The 17,227-nt window shown below is 39.2% G+C and overlaps 1 protein-coding gene across 1 annotated transcript; it reads right to left on the reverse strand.

Moving 5' to 3' along the window:
- Window positions 1–302: 302 nt before the first annotated feature.
- Window positions 303–5,828, reverse strand: LOC139730300 (zinc finger matrin-type protein 2-like). The gene is made up of 6 exons (XM_071641177.1): window positions 5,749–5,828; window positions 3,855–3,951; window positions 3,035–3,238; window positions 2,475–2,620; window positions 1,829–1,970; window positions 303–745 (listed from the first exon to the last, which is right to left on the reverse strand). The coding sequence occupies exons 1-6, from the start codon at window positions 5,785–5,787 to the stop codon at window positions 741–743; spliced, it is 633 nt and encodes a 210-aa protein (XP_071497278.1). The 5' UTR covers window positions 5,788–5,828; the 3' UTR covers window positions 303–740.
- Between the last annotated feature and the right edge of the window lie 11,399 nt (window positions 5,829–17,227).

Consider the following 17,227-nt stretch of genomic DNA (forward strand, 5'->3'; position numbering starts at 1 on the left):
AATAATGGGAAGAATAGTGTAATGTTCATAGAGATGTTTGAAATTCACTCAATAAATAATCTGATAAACCATTTTCACAGCCAGAATGACTTTACTGCAATATTTTAACACTGAAAATTTCATTTGAAAGCATAATGCATGATAGCTGTCTGCGGACGTAACATTTCCAGTACAGAACCAGTGGCTCACAAGAATTCTGAATAAATCATGAAAAATATCTTGTTATACAAGACATAAGATACCCTGTAGGGCAGGGCTTTACGACCAATAAATACAGGCATGGGTTTTTTACTTCCACAACTGCACACAAACAAAAAGCCCCCCCACCGACATCCAGGAAATTGTACATAAGCCTGAAGACAATGCTCTAATACATGTGCCTACGACGACACTCTCTGTCCTACATCCTAAGTATTTAAGCCTTACAATCGTATTTTGCTTGTATCCAATCTTCAAATGATAACCTATTCATCGGACCTGAGCTGTCTTGTACTGTGTGAACATACATCACTGCGGCAGTCATTCGATCTGATGCAAGGGAAGGTAGGACCTCAAAGCACACAATCAACTTTTAACGTTCACTGAAAATGTCATGCAGTCCACAGTTCTGACAGCATGGCTATCTGCTACATGCTGAGAAATGCTCATCTGGAAATGGGGAGGTTATCTAGTGCTGAGAGCGGACAGCACACCCTCGGGCGAGAACCGATTCAGACTGGAGTGGAAAGCGTCTGAGTGATTCAATCTGTGTAGTGAATGGAGAGAGAGAAAGCAAAATCGACTCTTCTAAATTATAGAAAACTCTATTGCGCATTGAAAATTGCTACATACTTGAAACTAGAAAGGCACTCGGAGAGCACAGACCTCCGCCAAGCATCTCATTTCCACCCTTAGACGCATGCTGAAAATTGTCTAATTTCCCACTGAAAAAGAAGCTTTACTGCGTGTATGCAAACCTCAAATACACACAGCTTGAACTCATAAGTTCATTGACCCTATTTGACAATAGATTAAAAATCCTTCAAAAATTCATAAAAATTCCCTGATCACTGCCAAAATCTAATCACCTGTTCCTTGTCTCAATATCAAATTTTCCTGCAAGATTTATCCAAATCCATTCACAACTTTTAGAGTTATTTTGCACACAAACAAACAAACCAACGCCAACAAAAACATAACCTCCTTGGCAGAGGTAATAATACGGTTTAATGATGATTATGAGGAAAACTGGTGACACACTCCACAAAAGTTTAGCACTATATCACCAGTTTTTAAAAGACACTTTGTATTCTGTAAAACACTTTGTATTCCGTTAAAAGTAAATTTATCTTGTGAGATGAATGGCAGCGTAGTACAAGGAGATTACACAAGATGTGTATTCTGACATCTTTCATGAAATGATCTGATGTCAGCAGGTCATGTCATCACAGGGTTAATGAGACATATCGCAAGGCTGCACACTGGCACTGGTCCGACGGTCCCAGACCAGTAAAAATCACTGTCAGACCAGTAACTCTTTCAGTAATGGATCAGCAAAGAATGGCGAAACTGGGCACCTTTTGGTCTGACAGACAAGTCAGACCAGTAGAAAAAAATTGGTTAGTGTGCAGCCTTGCATATTGTTATGACACTCTGGTGTCATAAAAAGACAATCCTTACCAAAGAGTCATTGAGATACAATAAGGATGAGGAGAATAACAAAGGCACATTTCTCGACAGTCTAATCTTGATATCTGTACTGGCTGGTGAGCAAAACATGCGGCCAGTAAGCCAATGAATCAGCAAATGAAGCCTGGCAATGGTTTTGACATAATGTGTCAAAACTTACACTTTTTCTTGCTGCTGCCAAAGCCTGCAAAGCCCATCATTGCTGCCATGTCTGGATCCATACCCTCGTACCCTCCGTCATCATCTGCTCTCCTCTTTCGCTCTTTCCTCTTCTCTCTCCGGTACGCCTTCTGCTTCTCTTCCTGTTACAGTAACACGCAGGAATGGAATCAGATATCATCTGCATTCAGATTTTAAAGCAGCCTAAACTGGGTGACACAAGACTTTGTACCCCAGGTTTCTCACTTCTTTCTTACGTCAAGAGTAACATGCCAGGAAAGTGTGGCAGAACTTAAATATCGCACAATTTCATGTAATGATATCTGAACGAATGCCCAACATCTTCCCATTTCACACTTGCAAGTGTTTGGGGGATGTCACAGACAGCCACAGGTACAAAAATATGCATTACAGACGACTTCCATTATGATGACATCCTTGGGACTGCCAGTTTTCTTTCATTATATCGCCATTTCAAAGCTAAATCATAGCCAAACAAAAGATATAAGGATAATAATTTTGGACCTGAATTTTTACTTCTTTGTAACATGACTAATAATAACCATGTTCGTTGTAACAGGAGTGCACTGCATAACTGAAGGCATTTCTGCATGACATTAAGACAGCAACCACAGCTGCAAGCATACCTCCTCTTTCATCTCCTGCATCCGAGACTCAAAGTCATATTCTTTTTTCTTCTCCTCCGCTTTCTTCTTGTTCATCTCAAACCTCTTCTTCACTTGGTCCAGAGATGATCTCTCTACCTTCATGGACATTCCTAAGTTCCTCTGATCTGTAACAAAAAATATGGAGATGATATCTGATTCAACAGGTTTGAGGAATTCTATTGCTGTCAAAACAAGAGTAATTTCAATATTAAAGCAGATTTTTTTTCTTTCCTTTTTTTTCCCCACCAAGACAAGAATGTAAGGCAAGTAAGGCATATCAATAAAGATAAGGAGTACAAGTACTTGCATGCACTTGAAGTTTTTATGTAAAAGATCACACTACAGTTATAAAGCATGACATTGTTAGCTCCTCAAGATTACATCACTTTTTAAATATGTACATTGACTTTGTAGCCTTCTTGTGCTCGATGTTAAAAAACTGATTCAGATTCATTGAAGTTGGATCCTTTCCACGTACACAAAGATGGACTTCTGCAAGCATCACTTTTAATCTTATCCTGTTCACATGTATCACTCACGTTTCTTGCCATTGATGTGGTCTAGAAAGTTGATGGAATCCTTCACGACGCAGTCACAAACATCGCAGTAGTATCCGCCCATCTGTGAGGAGGGCGTGGTCTTGGTGATGACCTGGGACTTTCCCAATTTGGAATCGAGGTCAACCTTGTAGTCACGCTGCTTGAGGAGCTCCCTCTTGACCGGTGGCTCTTTTCTCCTCCTCTCTGATAAAGGAATGCACGAATATACAAGATGGACAATGACAGAGGTTGAAGAAATGTGAAGAAGCTTCCAAGCATTGGATATTCAGAATGTGTCATGATATTTAAAGATGTGACATGCATGATTGTCTTTTAGTTCTGGTACATGGTACAACAGCACTAAAGTCCGAAGTTAATGATATTAACTTTATCTGTCTTGTGGGTGGCCCAATGAATGGAATATGGGCAGAATATGATGACCCGCAATAGCCGCAGGATGATTTACGGTGATAATTCACAGCACAGAACTTTGAAATACGACATGCATGAAAAACATCACTTCTTTTTTTCCGGAAAATGTCCCAAATATAGCATTGGCTGAGAGAGCAGTAATCTCTTTGGAAATGCACAAACTTTGCCTTGAAATCATTTCCACGTACCACTACCAGTGCTTTTAATATTTCAGATAGTACTTTCAGAATTAGACTAGAGTGAAGTAATCCTTTGCTACTAACCTTTTATTCCACTTTACTTTCTGTTGGGATTTTTTCCATGGGATTTTTTTTTTAAAGTTGTTGTTAATCCACTCAATGTGACAGCATTTCAGTTTAGACAGTAAACTGTCATTATTTACTCTCACCTTTCTCCTCCTGCGCCTCCAACTCCTTGTCCAGCCGCTCCTTTGCCAACTTTTCATATTCATCTCTGTCCCACTTTCTTCTGTGATCCTCAGGCCTCTGGAAGAAATACAATTAGTGAATTACAAACATTACAACATATCACTGTTTCCATCACTCTTTTCTGTACAGTCCATCCTGTACATCCACGGCACTGACACTGTCACTGAGCTGCGTTTTACTTTTTTGTTTAGTTGCATCACTGCCATCAGTGCCTTTCTAATCATATCACCGAGCATAGAGTTTTGTGCTGTGTTGTCTTGCTTTGTTATGTTTTGTATTTCAGTGCACTCAGCATTCATCACTAACGACACTTATAATCTGATCTTCTACTTCTACGTGGATACTCAGCAACGTCCAAAACTGGATATATTACGCCGAGGTGTAACTTGAGTGCATGTGAAGTCGGTGGTGCATAATATGTACAAGTGCAAGTAAAAAACCATCCCTTGGAGCTAGTTGGATGAGATGAGTGCCCTGAAGACGTCCACGGATGGAGCTGTGATGACGTCTACCGGCAAATCATTCCACAGCCTTACAGCTGTAGGCATGAAAGAGTATTTAAACACATCTTTGGTAGAGTATGTTGTTAGAGGCTGAAATCTAGCTGGATGATAACTTCTCAATCTCGTGTTGGACATTGGAGAGAGATAGTTGTCTTTAATTGCAATGAGGTTGTGTGATATCTTGTAGAGCATGATTTTGATGGCGTTTTCTCTTCTGGATTGGAGCAGAGCCCATTGTAGTGAATCAAGTATTGCAGTTACACTTTCAGTATGTTGGTATATGTTCTTCACAAATCTGGCAGCTCTTCTCTGTATGGCTTCGATCTGGTTGATGGAGGTCTGATGGTATGGGTTCCATACAGTTGAGCAGTACTCCAGCTGTGGTCGTACTAGAGAAACATAAGCCTGTTCTTTTAAGTGTGGGTGACATCGTTTGAGATTTCTTTTAATGAGACCAAGCATCCGATTTGCTTTCAAAGTGATGTTATTTATATGAGTTTTCCATGTGAGCTTTGAGGTGAATGTTAGACCCAAGTAAGGGTATTCAGTCACAGATGAGAGTTGTTCCACACCAAGATGGTAGTCAAAGCCAACATTGTTGCGTCGGTGAGAGATCTGCATTACATGGCACTTATCTGTATTAAATTTCATCTGCCATTTAGCTGACCCAAGAGTCCAGCATATCAAGATCTTTCTGGAGAGCTCTGCAGTCCTCAGCATTGTCTATTACCCGATACATTAGACAATCGTCGGCAAAGAGACGTATTGGGGATGAAACAGAATCTGTTATGTCATTAATGAAAGTGCAAAGTGAGAAATAATAAGGGTCCGAGTACGGTTCCCTGCGGGACACCTGAGATGACATCTGTCTACTCGGAGGCTTCACCGTCAACCACAACACGTTGGGATCTTTTGGTAAGGAAGTTTTCAAGCCACTTCCAGAGAGGGCCACGTATTCCATAGTGATGTAACTTTAAGAGTAATCTTTGGTGTGGGACGCGATCAAACGCTTTTGAAAAGTCTAAAAAGATTGAATCCACTTGTTTTTTGTCATTCAGGGCTTTGGTAAAATCATGAGCTGTGATGATGTGAGCCACTCTGCCAGACTGTGGTCTCTGCCCGGCCAAGACCAATCCAAGCCAAGGCCAAGTGCATGGCCATACGATGGGACGTGCTACATGACACAACAAAAATCAATATGTATGGGACTGAGACTTTGGTCTAGCGTTAGCTCAGTTCACCTGAAAATATGTTTAGAAATTAGACTATCGACTATCGTTACGTAAACATTCAGTAAACAACATCGAAGAGTAAGAAGAGTATCTGTTGTTATCTCTATCAAAATACTCACACTAGCCGATCGACTTGTCCCTGGATAATTCATAGCCATGACTATTCCCGATGTTTTTGGCAGTCACGGTGGTATCTTCTCCAAATGCACCAGATCGAATGAATCAAATGTTTAGCCTTTACTCAAGCCTCCGTGCATCAAATAATGAATAGTGAATCTCGCACATTTTTATTGCCCTCCCCTGGGCGCGCTGGACAAGTGTTTTGGGTATGTGTGTGCTTTTTTTTTTTTCCTACTTTGTTTTGTTTTGTTTGTGTTTTTACGGGAGGGGGATTTTTTTTTTAAATCTACTTCACTAAAGTAAAGCGTATAAGACAACATGGACCTGTAGACCTATATTTCAGTGGCGCACAGTACACACACACACACACAAAACCGCATAAAAATAAGAAAATGTGGGCTGTGCATATCGTGCACTTGTAGTACTGTAATATGATGATAGACTGTATAATATCTTGGTTATGTTGATAGGAATGATCATTGTGTCATGCTGTAACCATGACATCATGAAGTAAATGAGAATGATGTCGCTACATTGCAGCCTATGTAAGTTGTCATATATTTGTCATCCAACTGCAAAAATAATACTCAGTATTTAGTTATCAAAGAGGACAGTGCATTGGAGGATTTTCCTTGGAGATAATTTTGTTTGGTTGGCTTGATCTGCTTTGTGAAATGTTGATTGGCACTTTTATAATCACATCCATTCACCTACAAACATTTATATATGAATATAAACTCCAGATGCCTATTTATAGACATTACACGTGTATATATACAAATTCATGTTATATCGAGGCTCGACACTATCACTTTTTGTTGTTGTTGTTGTTTGTGTGGCCTACAAGTGAAATTTGAAGGCCCAAAAAGTAAAGAAAGACATGAAAAATTATACTGCATCATATATCATAAAATATCACAATAAAAAATGACAATCATGAGAAAAATAGCTGGTATGATAAATTGCTCCAAATACCACAACTATACAACCATGTGAATAGGTACAGAAGAAAATATTAAAAATGAAATTATTCAATAAATCAATAAGAAAATTGTAATCCATGGAAATTATATGAAATTGGCAGGTATGATAAAGGGCTTCAAGTACTGTAATACTGTGCCACATACTGTGACTAAAATTTCACTAAGTCTAAAATGTGCAATATTGAAGTGAGCCATAAAAATTACTCCACACTACTCAAAATATTGATCAAATTATAATACCGAACATAGGGGTATACCCAGTTGTATTATCATAGAGATAAACCTTGGCCTTTAAATTTTGCCAGATTTGGCAGTAAAATAGACTTAATTTGGCCATGAAGATTAGGGACCATCTTACAACTCTGTGGTCTGTTTCATGTAAGTATTATGAGAGACTTTTCACTCACAAGACACACTTAAGAGAGACTTTGTGAAATGGATTTTACTTCTCTTTAAAAAGTCTCTCATAGCTACAAATGAGTGACTTTGGCCATTCTGACATTTATGTAAAGACTTTTGTGAGATGACTTCATGAAATGGACCCCTGGTCGCGGCAGAATGCATGCAGTTAGTTGAAGCGCTGAGCCACAAGTTTTTCCCCTATTCTGGATACAGAAAGTAAACCTTGCACATACAAAATGTAAGCCTTGCATAAGTCTCAACATTTTCTCTGGTTCCTATCGTTTCAAGGGCAGTGGAACAGAAGAGATGAAGCCAGGAGAACAGAAAAGAGAAATCTCTGACTTGTCATCTTCTGTGAGGTTGACTTATACAAGATTTACTGTGTTTATGTACAGTATATCGCATTATCTTCATATGGTAAGTAAATACTCCTCTAACCCAACACCTGGTACATTCCAGCAAATCATATTCTTTATGCCTTCTAGAGGAGCTATACTAGGTCAGTGCTCTTTTTCGTGTTCTGAAAGTACTGTACAGATTTTTTTCATTCATTTCTACTACGGTACTACATGTACAGTGTACTCCCGTTACAATGAACATGAGCAAATTCTCGTTACAACAAAGCAAAAAATCCAGGTCTTGAAATTATCATCTACTAGTATACATCTTTATAGACTTTAATGTTCAGCTAGAACAAATTTTGATATAATGGAAGGAATTTCCCGGTCCTGAGAACTTTGTTGTAATGGGAGTCGCCTGTATGATATCATGATATGTTGGGGAGTTCTCATTTAAAGCTCACCAATTTTTTTTACATTCCTGCATCCATGTAGTGATGATAATACGCTTGTATGACATGAGATACAATTGTTTTATGTTAATTGGTATGTTCAATGTAAGACACAACTGAATATTGAACATTAATACCTGTAGTTGAATCGTAAAACTGTTTATTGAATCTTGCACACTAGATATTTGCCAAGTACATACATTATTTACAGTATGATACACATGGGTACGAAGTAAAGAATGCACAAGATTTGTGAATTTAAATGTTGCTTGGCTACATAATCTTTTACCGATGATAGTAAACAATATGCATATTGGTTACATGTATGCTCAGCAAACTTATGAAGTCAATGAGTTTGATAGAAATACATGTACAACCATGCACTTAAATGTTTGAGATTGTAATTACAGGATGACTAACTTACAAAGCTATACACGTACATCAAGAAAGGCACAATGCATGAACCACTAGACAATTAGTGTCAGTGTGTTCTACACTAAACTTCGAAACTTGTTCAGAACACTTATTTCAGCCGGAAAATATCTCAGGCAGTCGAGGACAAAAAAAAAAAAAATACTCAACTTGGTCTGCTCATTTTCAGAGCCACACAGGTGTGACTTTTACACATACATGAACGGAAAAATGGGATGAAATCAAAGTGAAAATTCATTCCACATTCACAGTGACATAAGTTACTAAGGAAAATCAAATACATGTACATGTATGTATTACAGGATGGTGGATGTCTCATTCAATGTGAGATAGAGAATTTGTACGTCTCAAATTTGGATTAAACAATAACATTACAATGTAGAACCTTGCAACCACATATGCAAATTAGGTTGGGCAATGACAATGCCAAAACATGCCCAATGCCTCTCCCATTGGTTCATACAACAATAACAGAAATCATGTTTTGGCTCACAAATTCAGCAACTTCACCCCCTCATACTTAATCCCCTTAAGAGTCTTTGTTGCTGAGTTATCACAACTCCACAATCAGTCAGAGTAAGGAATATAATTCATTCTTTTTAATAATTCCAATTGCAGAGGAGAAAATTCAGTGGAGATTAGTGTGTACACCGTAGGTCAACAGCAGATGTACGAGGCTGTGACATCATCACTAAAATCAAACTTGCATATATCACCATTTCACAAAACATGTGACATGTCAAATTCCATAACTTTCTGTTCATTATTCTGGCTGGGTCATGACACTTGCCTTTAATTTTGTTTTACCTGTGTAAAACTTGAGCACATGATGGAGTTTCATTTTTGATATGCCAGAATTATTTAGTGTTTGAATCACTATCACATTACCAGCTCATGATGAGAGAATTCCATTTATCTGATCATTGAGTTAAGCTGTAAAAAAGGTCAACTGCTTGAAAAAAAAAAACAACTACAACAACAAACACATGTAAGCTAATAAGCATTTAAATAATGCACACATTTTCATTCCTGTGAAAGAGAATTCTGACAGGTAAGCACTTTTACAACCTTCTTGGATTCTGATTTCCAATGGTAAACTTAAGGCAAGTTATATAGGCAGGGGGAAAAAAATTCTTGAAAACTTTGGCACCACTTAGTAACAAATCCAAAGGAAGATGTATCTGAAAATTTGTAGTACAATGTACAGGTACAATATTAAATGGTTCTTTAAAACTGCTTTGATGAACCTAAGTCTGAAAACATGAACATAACAAATAACAATATTGGTATCTGAAAACAATCACCATTTTGTGGTTTACCTGCCATTCACTGCCTTCCTTATAGTAAATGTTGCCTTTACTCTTGACAGGCACAAGAATGGCTTTGACTTAGATGTGGCAATACAACACAATGTTTTTAACAAAAATTGTACCTGGTCAAAAGTATGATATACACATATGTTATCACATGTCAAAGGAGGAATGTTTCTATTGAATAGCAGAATGCCTCTGCTTTGGCTTTATGAGAGATTTGATTTATGAAGCTTTGACACCAAAGGTGTAAATCCTTAATACGAAAATATGCCTTGAAAAGAGCCATGGCACATGAATGCACTTCATATTTTACTGACATCATCAAAAATAGACCCTGGAGAGTTTGAATGCAAACGGGCTAAAGGGATGCTATAGTTTTGTTTGAGACCTAGCTTCAGGTTTCTAACTTTGTTAGATGAGATAGTGAGAAACCTCTCATGAAATATGAAAGAGCACATAATTCCAAGAGATATTTGACAATTGTTTTTCTTTTTTTTTATGAAAATGGATTCTGAAATGGCCAAGATATCCAAAACCAAGCAATCCGAATAAAAGTTGGTGCCCACCTTTCATTAGGATCGCTTTGTTTCACTTTGTTTTGGGATAATTATCTCAGCCAGTTCAAAACCGATTTTCATCAAGTAAACTTTGAATTCCTCTTTGAATAGAATGGTATCCGTTTTAACATTTCATAAGTGATTTCTTTGTACCTCGCAAAAAGTCAAAAGCTCAATCCTCATCGCCACCAATACTATACCATCCCTTTAAGTGCCATTTCTGCACATTTTAAGGTACTAAAGTCCATCATCACATAGAGAAAAGTAAAATTTCAAGTGATACCTCACTTGTTACGTAACAAGGAATATTCTTCAAGTTATGACTCCCAACATCCCACACTTCCTCATCATTTCCTTAACTTCTTAGTAGCTTTAATCGCAAAGACAAATATCTCAAATTAACAAGTTAACTTGTTTTGCGATTAAACTCTTGAGATATTACTGAAGACACCACAGTTTATGATGTTACTGCAACCATTCAAGTCTTTGGCGGACTACCGCTTCACCGTACTTGTGTCTTATTTCCTTGATGTGAACCGAGTTGGAGCTAAGTATCATCTGGTCTTCCTTGCTGGTCCACAAGTGCCCTGGATGAGAAGACAGAAATCAAGTGATTCAAAACACTTCTCTAGAACAATGTCAGAATCTGTATTTCAACATGAATCTATTGAGATTAAGTCTAGGTCACATAGCTTTCCCACTGTGTTTCCGAGGCTAAGAGTCCAAAATGATTGAAATTTTGTGTAATGTTCGCATACATTACATAATACTTCAGGGTCATGTTGGATTCTTTGGACTGCTGCAATGGCTTTAATTCAGAGGTGTTCCCCCCCCCCCCCCCCCCCCCCCCTTAAAATTGTAGCATCACAGGCCTGGCAAGCATCATAAACCTTCTCCCACAAGCACTTAAACTTTCATGGCAGTCACACAATTTTATTGGTCGATATGTGCATAGACAACCAGACTGTATGCATCGCTATCACATGACTGGCAATCGCATTGCTGACAGGCCTCAGCCATCAAATATCCAATCGTTGCATAGTGCTCGTACCATTGCCTTGCACTTGTGTTCAAATTGTAAGCAGTGATTTTCAAATATGGACCAGCATTCACTTCTCAGATAATTTGAACATAAAAATTGGTAAGAAAGTACAACATGAGATGTTGTGGTACCCCACAAATTCATCTTCTTACTAGCTCCCTATCCTACGTTACCTAGGTTTTCTAGAGGTGGATGGCATTATACAACTCTTCGTGGTAAAGCCTCGATCAGAGATCTGAAACAGAGGTGGGAGTACAAACGGTACTGCACTGATTTGTCTGGAAATGCCACACATATGTCAATACTCTTCCTTCCAGAGACACAGACAGGTGCCAGTGTTGCTTCGTTGGTTTGTTTGTTTGTTTTTAAATTACCTCTCCCTACACATTTTGTCAGCGTGCACTCAACCAATTACAAGCGTGTGCAACATAGCTCTATACATGCTAATGGATACACTTTGTAGTGCGCCACATCTCCACAGACGCATGTCCATTTGTGCATTATTTGTCTAAAAAAGGCTGGATGTTAATTCATAAGCATTTCTTTCCAAGCATTGCCCATCCTGTGGACCAGAAATCACATTGCCATGTCTTACGTGTCTTCCTCCGTCCATGTGTGAGGTAATCTCTGGTGTTGGCAACACTCCCACTATTCATGAAGAGTGCAGCACAGATTACCTTCCTCGGCTGATGGTACTCTTCTTCCAGGTCCTAACAGAGAAATAATGATGTGATATGAGTGTGATTTAAAACAAGGGCCTGTTGTTAATGTGTCTTGAGACCTAAACACATAAAGATGTAAAGTAACAAAAAGTATGCAGTAAAACATACTAGGCAGGCTGAGAAAAAATCAGATCAAAGAAAACATTAGAAGCTTATATACTGTATGTGCTGTTATTTTCGCGAATTTCGCGAATCACAGCTGGACCGCGAATTTAACAACACGCAAAAATGTCGCCATACACTAGGCTAAAATAGTGCACTTACGATAGCCTGTGTCAAATCGCGAAAACAACATCTCGCGAAAATGTTCGTGACCTCCTCATTCGCGAAAATATCTGTACGTGAAAATAACAGCTTATACAGTATCCTTTTTAATAGCAAACATCACAAAATTTCGCATGCTTGAAGAACAACGTATCCTAACAACATGTATGAAATCTTTCAGTATTACACCTCAAAGTTAAAGAAAAAAAGGGGGGAACAGAATTGAAAAACCAACCCCAAAGCACTCAAGAATAATGGCTGAAATTTTTCGGGGGTCTGAATAACGTCACTGGAAATATATAGTATTGTTTCTGTCTTCAGCACAACAAAGTTTCCAGTTTGATTATTCTGGTGAAAGGTCTGTATTACCAACCTCTACAATATACCAGAATATGAACGGAATCTAATTTTCACTCAGGGTGGCAAAAGGGATGCACAGACTTTAAATCAATGATGAGTATGGTAGTGGAAAAAAAAAAGTATGGCTAATAAACATTACAGCCAATATGTACACCTGGTACTCAAATGATGAGCATGGTAGTGAAAATAAAAGTATGGCTAATAAACATTACAGACCATATGTACACTAGGTAATCACCATATATCTTGATTGACACATTGCAACAGAACATTGCAAAGGACTTAATACCTGAATTAATTGCTGCAGTTCCTCAATTTCCTCTGTATTATCCTCTTCTGGTAGTTGAGTGTCAGGAATATGATCTGAAAAAGACAGGAAAAGCAGTACAATTGACACAGGCAAACACCACTGTAAACAAGATTGTCAGGACTGCCACATTTGCCTCTCTCAAAATGGATCCTTATACTTGAAATGTCAGCGAACATAAGAATAACAATGAGGGAGACCAACTCATTACCTTTAAATCATTTTCTGATGCTTCATTTGGACATGGATAAAGCACATCACAGAGGCTCCTATATCAAAATCAATTTAACAAACGTATGAGATAACGGTGCTTGTTCTATAATCAGTGCTTTACACGTAAATCTTGATGTAATGCCCAAGTCTCCCTTTTACTCCCCCTCCCCCCATGAAGTAATTATTGAACAGAATGCCAAATCCAATGGTCATCTTCTTTAGAAAATTTCACTGCAATTTCATTCACTCCTGTAGAGTGTTCATCCTTTTTCTTCATCTCTTCCACTCTGCTTCCAAAGAAGCAGGTTTCTTCCCAACACCGTGTTGATCGCTGACTGCAGGTGGATCCTGCGTTGGGTCAAATTAGAGTGAGATCAGCCAGGATTTAGTGGGTTAAAGGCACATGGACCTGGTGGTTTAGTTGAATGTGTACACGGGCGCACAGCGCAAATTTCCTATAGAGACCTAGATGCTATTGACTCCTTTCTAGCACTTACGCTGTGACCCATTTCCCCGAATCCGAAGAAATCCGATTCTCTGTAGTCAGTGGTCCGATCACAGTTCGGCTCATGATTCGGCTGAGGGGGCTGACAGCTTTAGCAAACTTCTTTTGTGATGTCATACTAAGGAGCACATAAGCACGCTTCCTGGCATCACTACAGACTGCGTGACGTGCAGAGCAGACAACGAAGGCAATGTTACCTAGCAACACCTATGTGCTTTACTCTTGATGACAGCTCAACTTCGGCAATCTTTATATCATGCTAACGGTGATCGGCAGTATCATCCAACAGCGCCCTCGCACCCACCGGGACTATGCGCCTTTTAACACTCACCTGCTGGTGTGTCATCCTCGCTCTCAATCCTCCTCTGTCTCGCTCGCTGCATGGGAAGTATGTCACTGTCTGTGTCCACCGCCTCGGACTCTGGAATGACTATGTTATCTGCATGCCTGCTGGGGCATCGAGAGACAAAATTACACTACAAAGTGAATCAAGAGTATAATCCAGTCCAGGATCAAACAAAGAGCTGCCAATATTGTGATAAGACAGACTGACAGAGAGAGAGAAAAAAACAAGGAAAAGTAGAAATTACGCGGTGCGTAATATATGTCCCCGCCGGAAGTAGCATTTTGTAACAAAATGTGCAATATAGGTGAAAAATCAAGGTCAAAGGTCAAAGAAGTCAAAGGTCAAAATTCTGTGTAGAAGTTTTGAAGCCCTCACCTAGTGCCATCACATAAAGCAAATGGAATCGAAATTGGGTTAGAAATGGCGAAGGAGTAGCATTTTGTAGCCAATGTACAATATAGGTCAAAAATCAAGGTCAAAGGTCAAAGAAGTCAAAGGTCAAAATTCTGTGTAGAAGTTTTGAAGCCCTCACCTAGTGCTATAACATAAAGCAAACGGAATCGAAATCGGGTTAGAAATGGCGAAGGAGTAGCATATTGTAGCAAAATGCACAATATAGGTCAAAAATCAAGGTCAAAGGTCAAAGAAGTCAAAGGTCAAAATTCTGTGTAGAATTTTTGAAGCCCTCAACTAGCGCCATCACATAAAGCAAACGGAATCGAAATCGGGTTAGAAATGGCGAAGGAGTAGCATTTTGTAGCAAAATGTACAATATAGGTCAAAAATCAAGGTCAAAGGTCAAAGAAGTCAAAGGTCAAAATTCTGTGTAGAATTTTTGAAGCCCTCACCTAGTGCCATCACATAAAGCAAACGGAATCGAAGTCGGGTTAGAAATGGCGAAGGAGTAGCATTTTGTAGCAAAATGTACAATATAGGTCAAAAATCAAGGTCAAAGGTCAAAGAAGTCAAAGGTCAAAATTCTGCGTAGAAGTTTTGAAGCCCTCACCTAGTGCCATCACATAAAGCAAACGGAATCGAAATCGGGTTAGAAATGGCGAAGGAGTAGCATTTTGTAGGCAATGTACAATATAGGTCAAAAATCAAGGTCAAAGGTCAAAGAAGTCAAAGGTCAAAATTCTGTGTAGAAGTTTTGAAGCCCTCACCTAGTGCCTTCACATAAAGCAAATGGAATCAAAATCGGGTTAGAAATGGCGAAGGAGTAGCATTTTGAAGCAAAATGTACAATATAGGTCAAAGGTCAAGGTCAAAGGTCACAACTAAAATTCTGTGTAGAAGTTTCAAAGCTCCCATGTAGTGCTATCATATAAAGCAAACAGAATCAAAATCGGGTTAGAAATGGTGAAGGAGTAGCATTTTGAAGCAAAATGTACAATATAGGTCAAAGGTCAAGGTCAAAGGTCACAACTGAAATTCTGTGTAGAAGTTTCAAAGCTCCCATGTAGTGCTATCATATAAAGCAAACAGAATCAAAATTGGCTCATAAATGACAGAGAAGTAGCAAATTGAACATTTTGATCACACACGGACGCACAGACGGACGCACAGACGGACGCACAGACGGACGGACACACAGACACACACACGTACGGAGCCCGTTTCATAGTCCCCTGCTCGAACTCGTTCGGCGGGGACAAAAATGTTCAAAACAGTTATTGGAACCTGAAGGCATTATCCTAGTTTTCTGGTTCATGAGACTTTATGGACATTTTGCAGTATCTCATGCACAAAAATTTTCTTTAGTGAAGAATTGATGTGACATCTGCACAAATGTATAAAGAGCAGAAGTATGTCTTACCTGGATTGACACTAAACTAAATATTCACACAATTAATAACAATCATGATCACAGAGAACCATTAAGTGACAAGAGGTTTACAAAACTCATGAATAAATTTGCATGGAATTTCAGTAAGTGTATGGTATGGTGATGATCACTCAAAGAGTTTTATCTGCAGTCTCAATTTTAGGCAAATCAAACACTCTACTGTTGGTTTACATCAAAATGAAACAAAATGAAGATGAATACTTTCCATCTGCCCAAGCAAAGTATCAAAGTGGAAGGTAAGGGAAGGCTCTTCTCCACCAACTGTTCCCCTGCTGTAGAAGGTGGAAGGAGGGGCATCATCTCCCCCCCCCCCCCCCGGCACCCTCTCCCACCCCCAATCCCATTCCCATCCATTCTCTACAGTAGAAGTCAAAGGGAGACATAGTACACACCTCTTGTGGCCTTTCTTCATGGGTGTTGACTCTGAGTCCGCATCCTCTGCACCAGTACTGGAGTTCTTGGTTGCCTCTCTCTGCCTCCCAGCTCCACGCCTGGTCGACGCCCTCTGAGGGGAGACACCCGTATCTAAAGTTTGTTGAGCTGTGGGGGCGCTCTTCTCGACCGACTGCTCCCCTGCCGCCGGGGAGGTGGTGATATCCGCTGACCCTGCAGTGCATGTGGTGGACATAGACAACTTGCCAATATGATATGATACAAGATACTTACGATTGCTTTGCTACTCATTCTGTTTTCCAAACTGCAAGAAAGTATGTCGAACCCCAAGATTATCCACAGTGCAGAAAGAGATGCCCTTGTAAATTCAATCTCTTGACATCCCTAGACAGGAGAGTAATTCTTTTTGCAGCAATTTCACTGCAACATAGAAAATTTCCCATGCACACTTATCTTAATCTACCATGTGACATATCCCAGTCTGCAACTATTTCAAGTTAAAATTGAAACTGTCAAAAGATATTGAATTAATTCAGCTATATCCATGTATTACACAACACTGCTTAGACACATAAATACTGACTGCCTTATCTACCTTCATTCATACACACCTACATACCTACACAAACATAACATACATACAATGGTGTACTTTTATACACACACACAGACAAAAATTTTGTTACACATGTACTTTTATCATCTTTCGCAAATTTGAAAATACAATATTAATGAGATACATCATACGCATCAGACATGACCTGAACAGTCCTTCCCTGTTCTTTACTAACCTTTTTTCTTTGCCGATCTGGGTGGTGTCTTCTGCGGTGTCTTTTTCGAGGCTTTTCTGCTCTTCCTAGGGGTTGTTAGCCGGACAATGGTCATGTCCTCAGAACTCTGAGTAGTACTGAACATTTCCAAAGCGACAGGAAAAAAGAGACACCAGACAAGAATGGATGTCAACATGCGACCATGAGTCATGAAAAAGAGGCACATCAAACAG

Source organism: Diadema antillarum, unplaced genomic scaffold, assembly GCF_040938485.1.
Source record: "Diadema antillarum isolate AM-2024a unplaced genomic scaffold, OU_Dant_1.0 seq00000301_RagTag, whole genome shotgun sequence".
In the NCBI taxonomy this organism is placed as follows: domain Eukaryota; kingdom Metazoa; phylum Echinodermata; class Echinoidea; order Diadematoida; family Diadematidae; genus Diadema; species Diadema antillarum.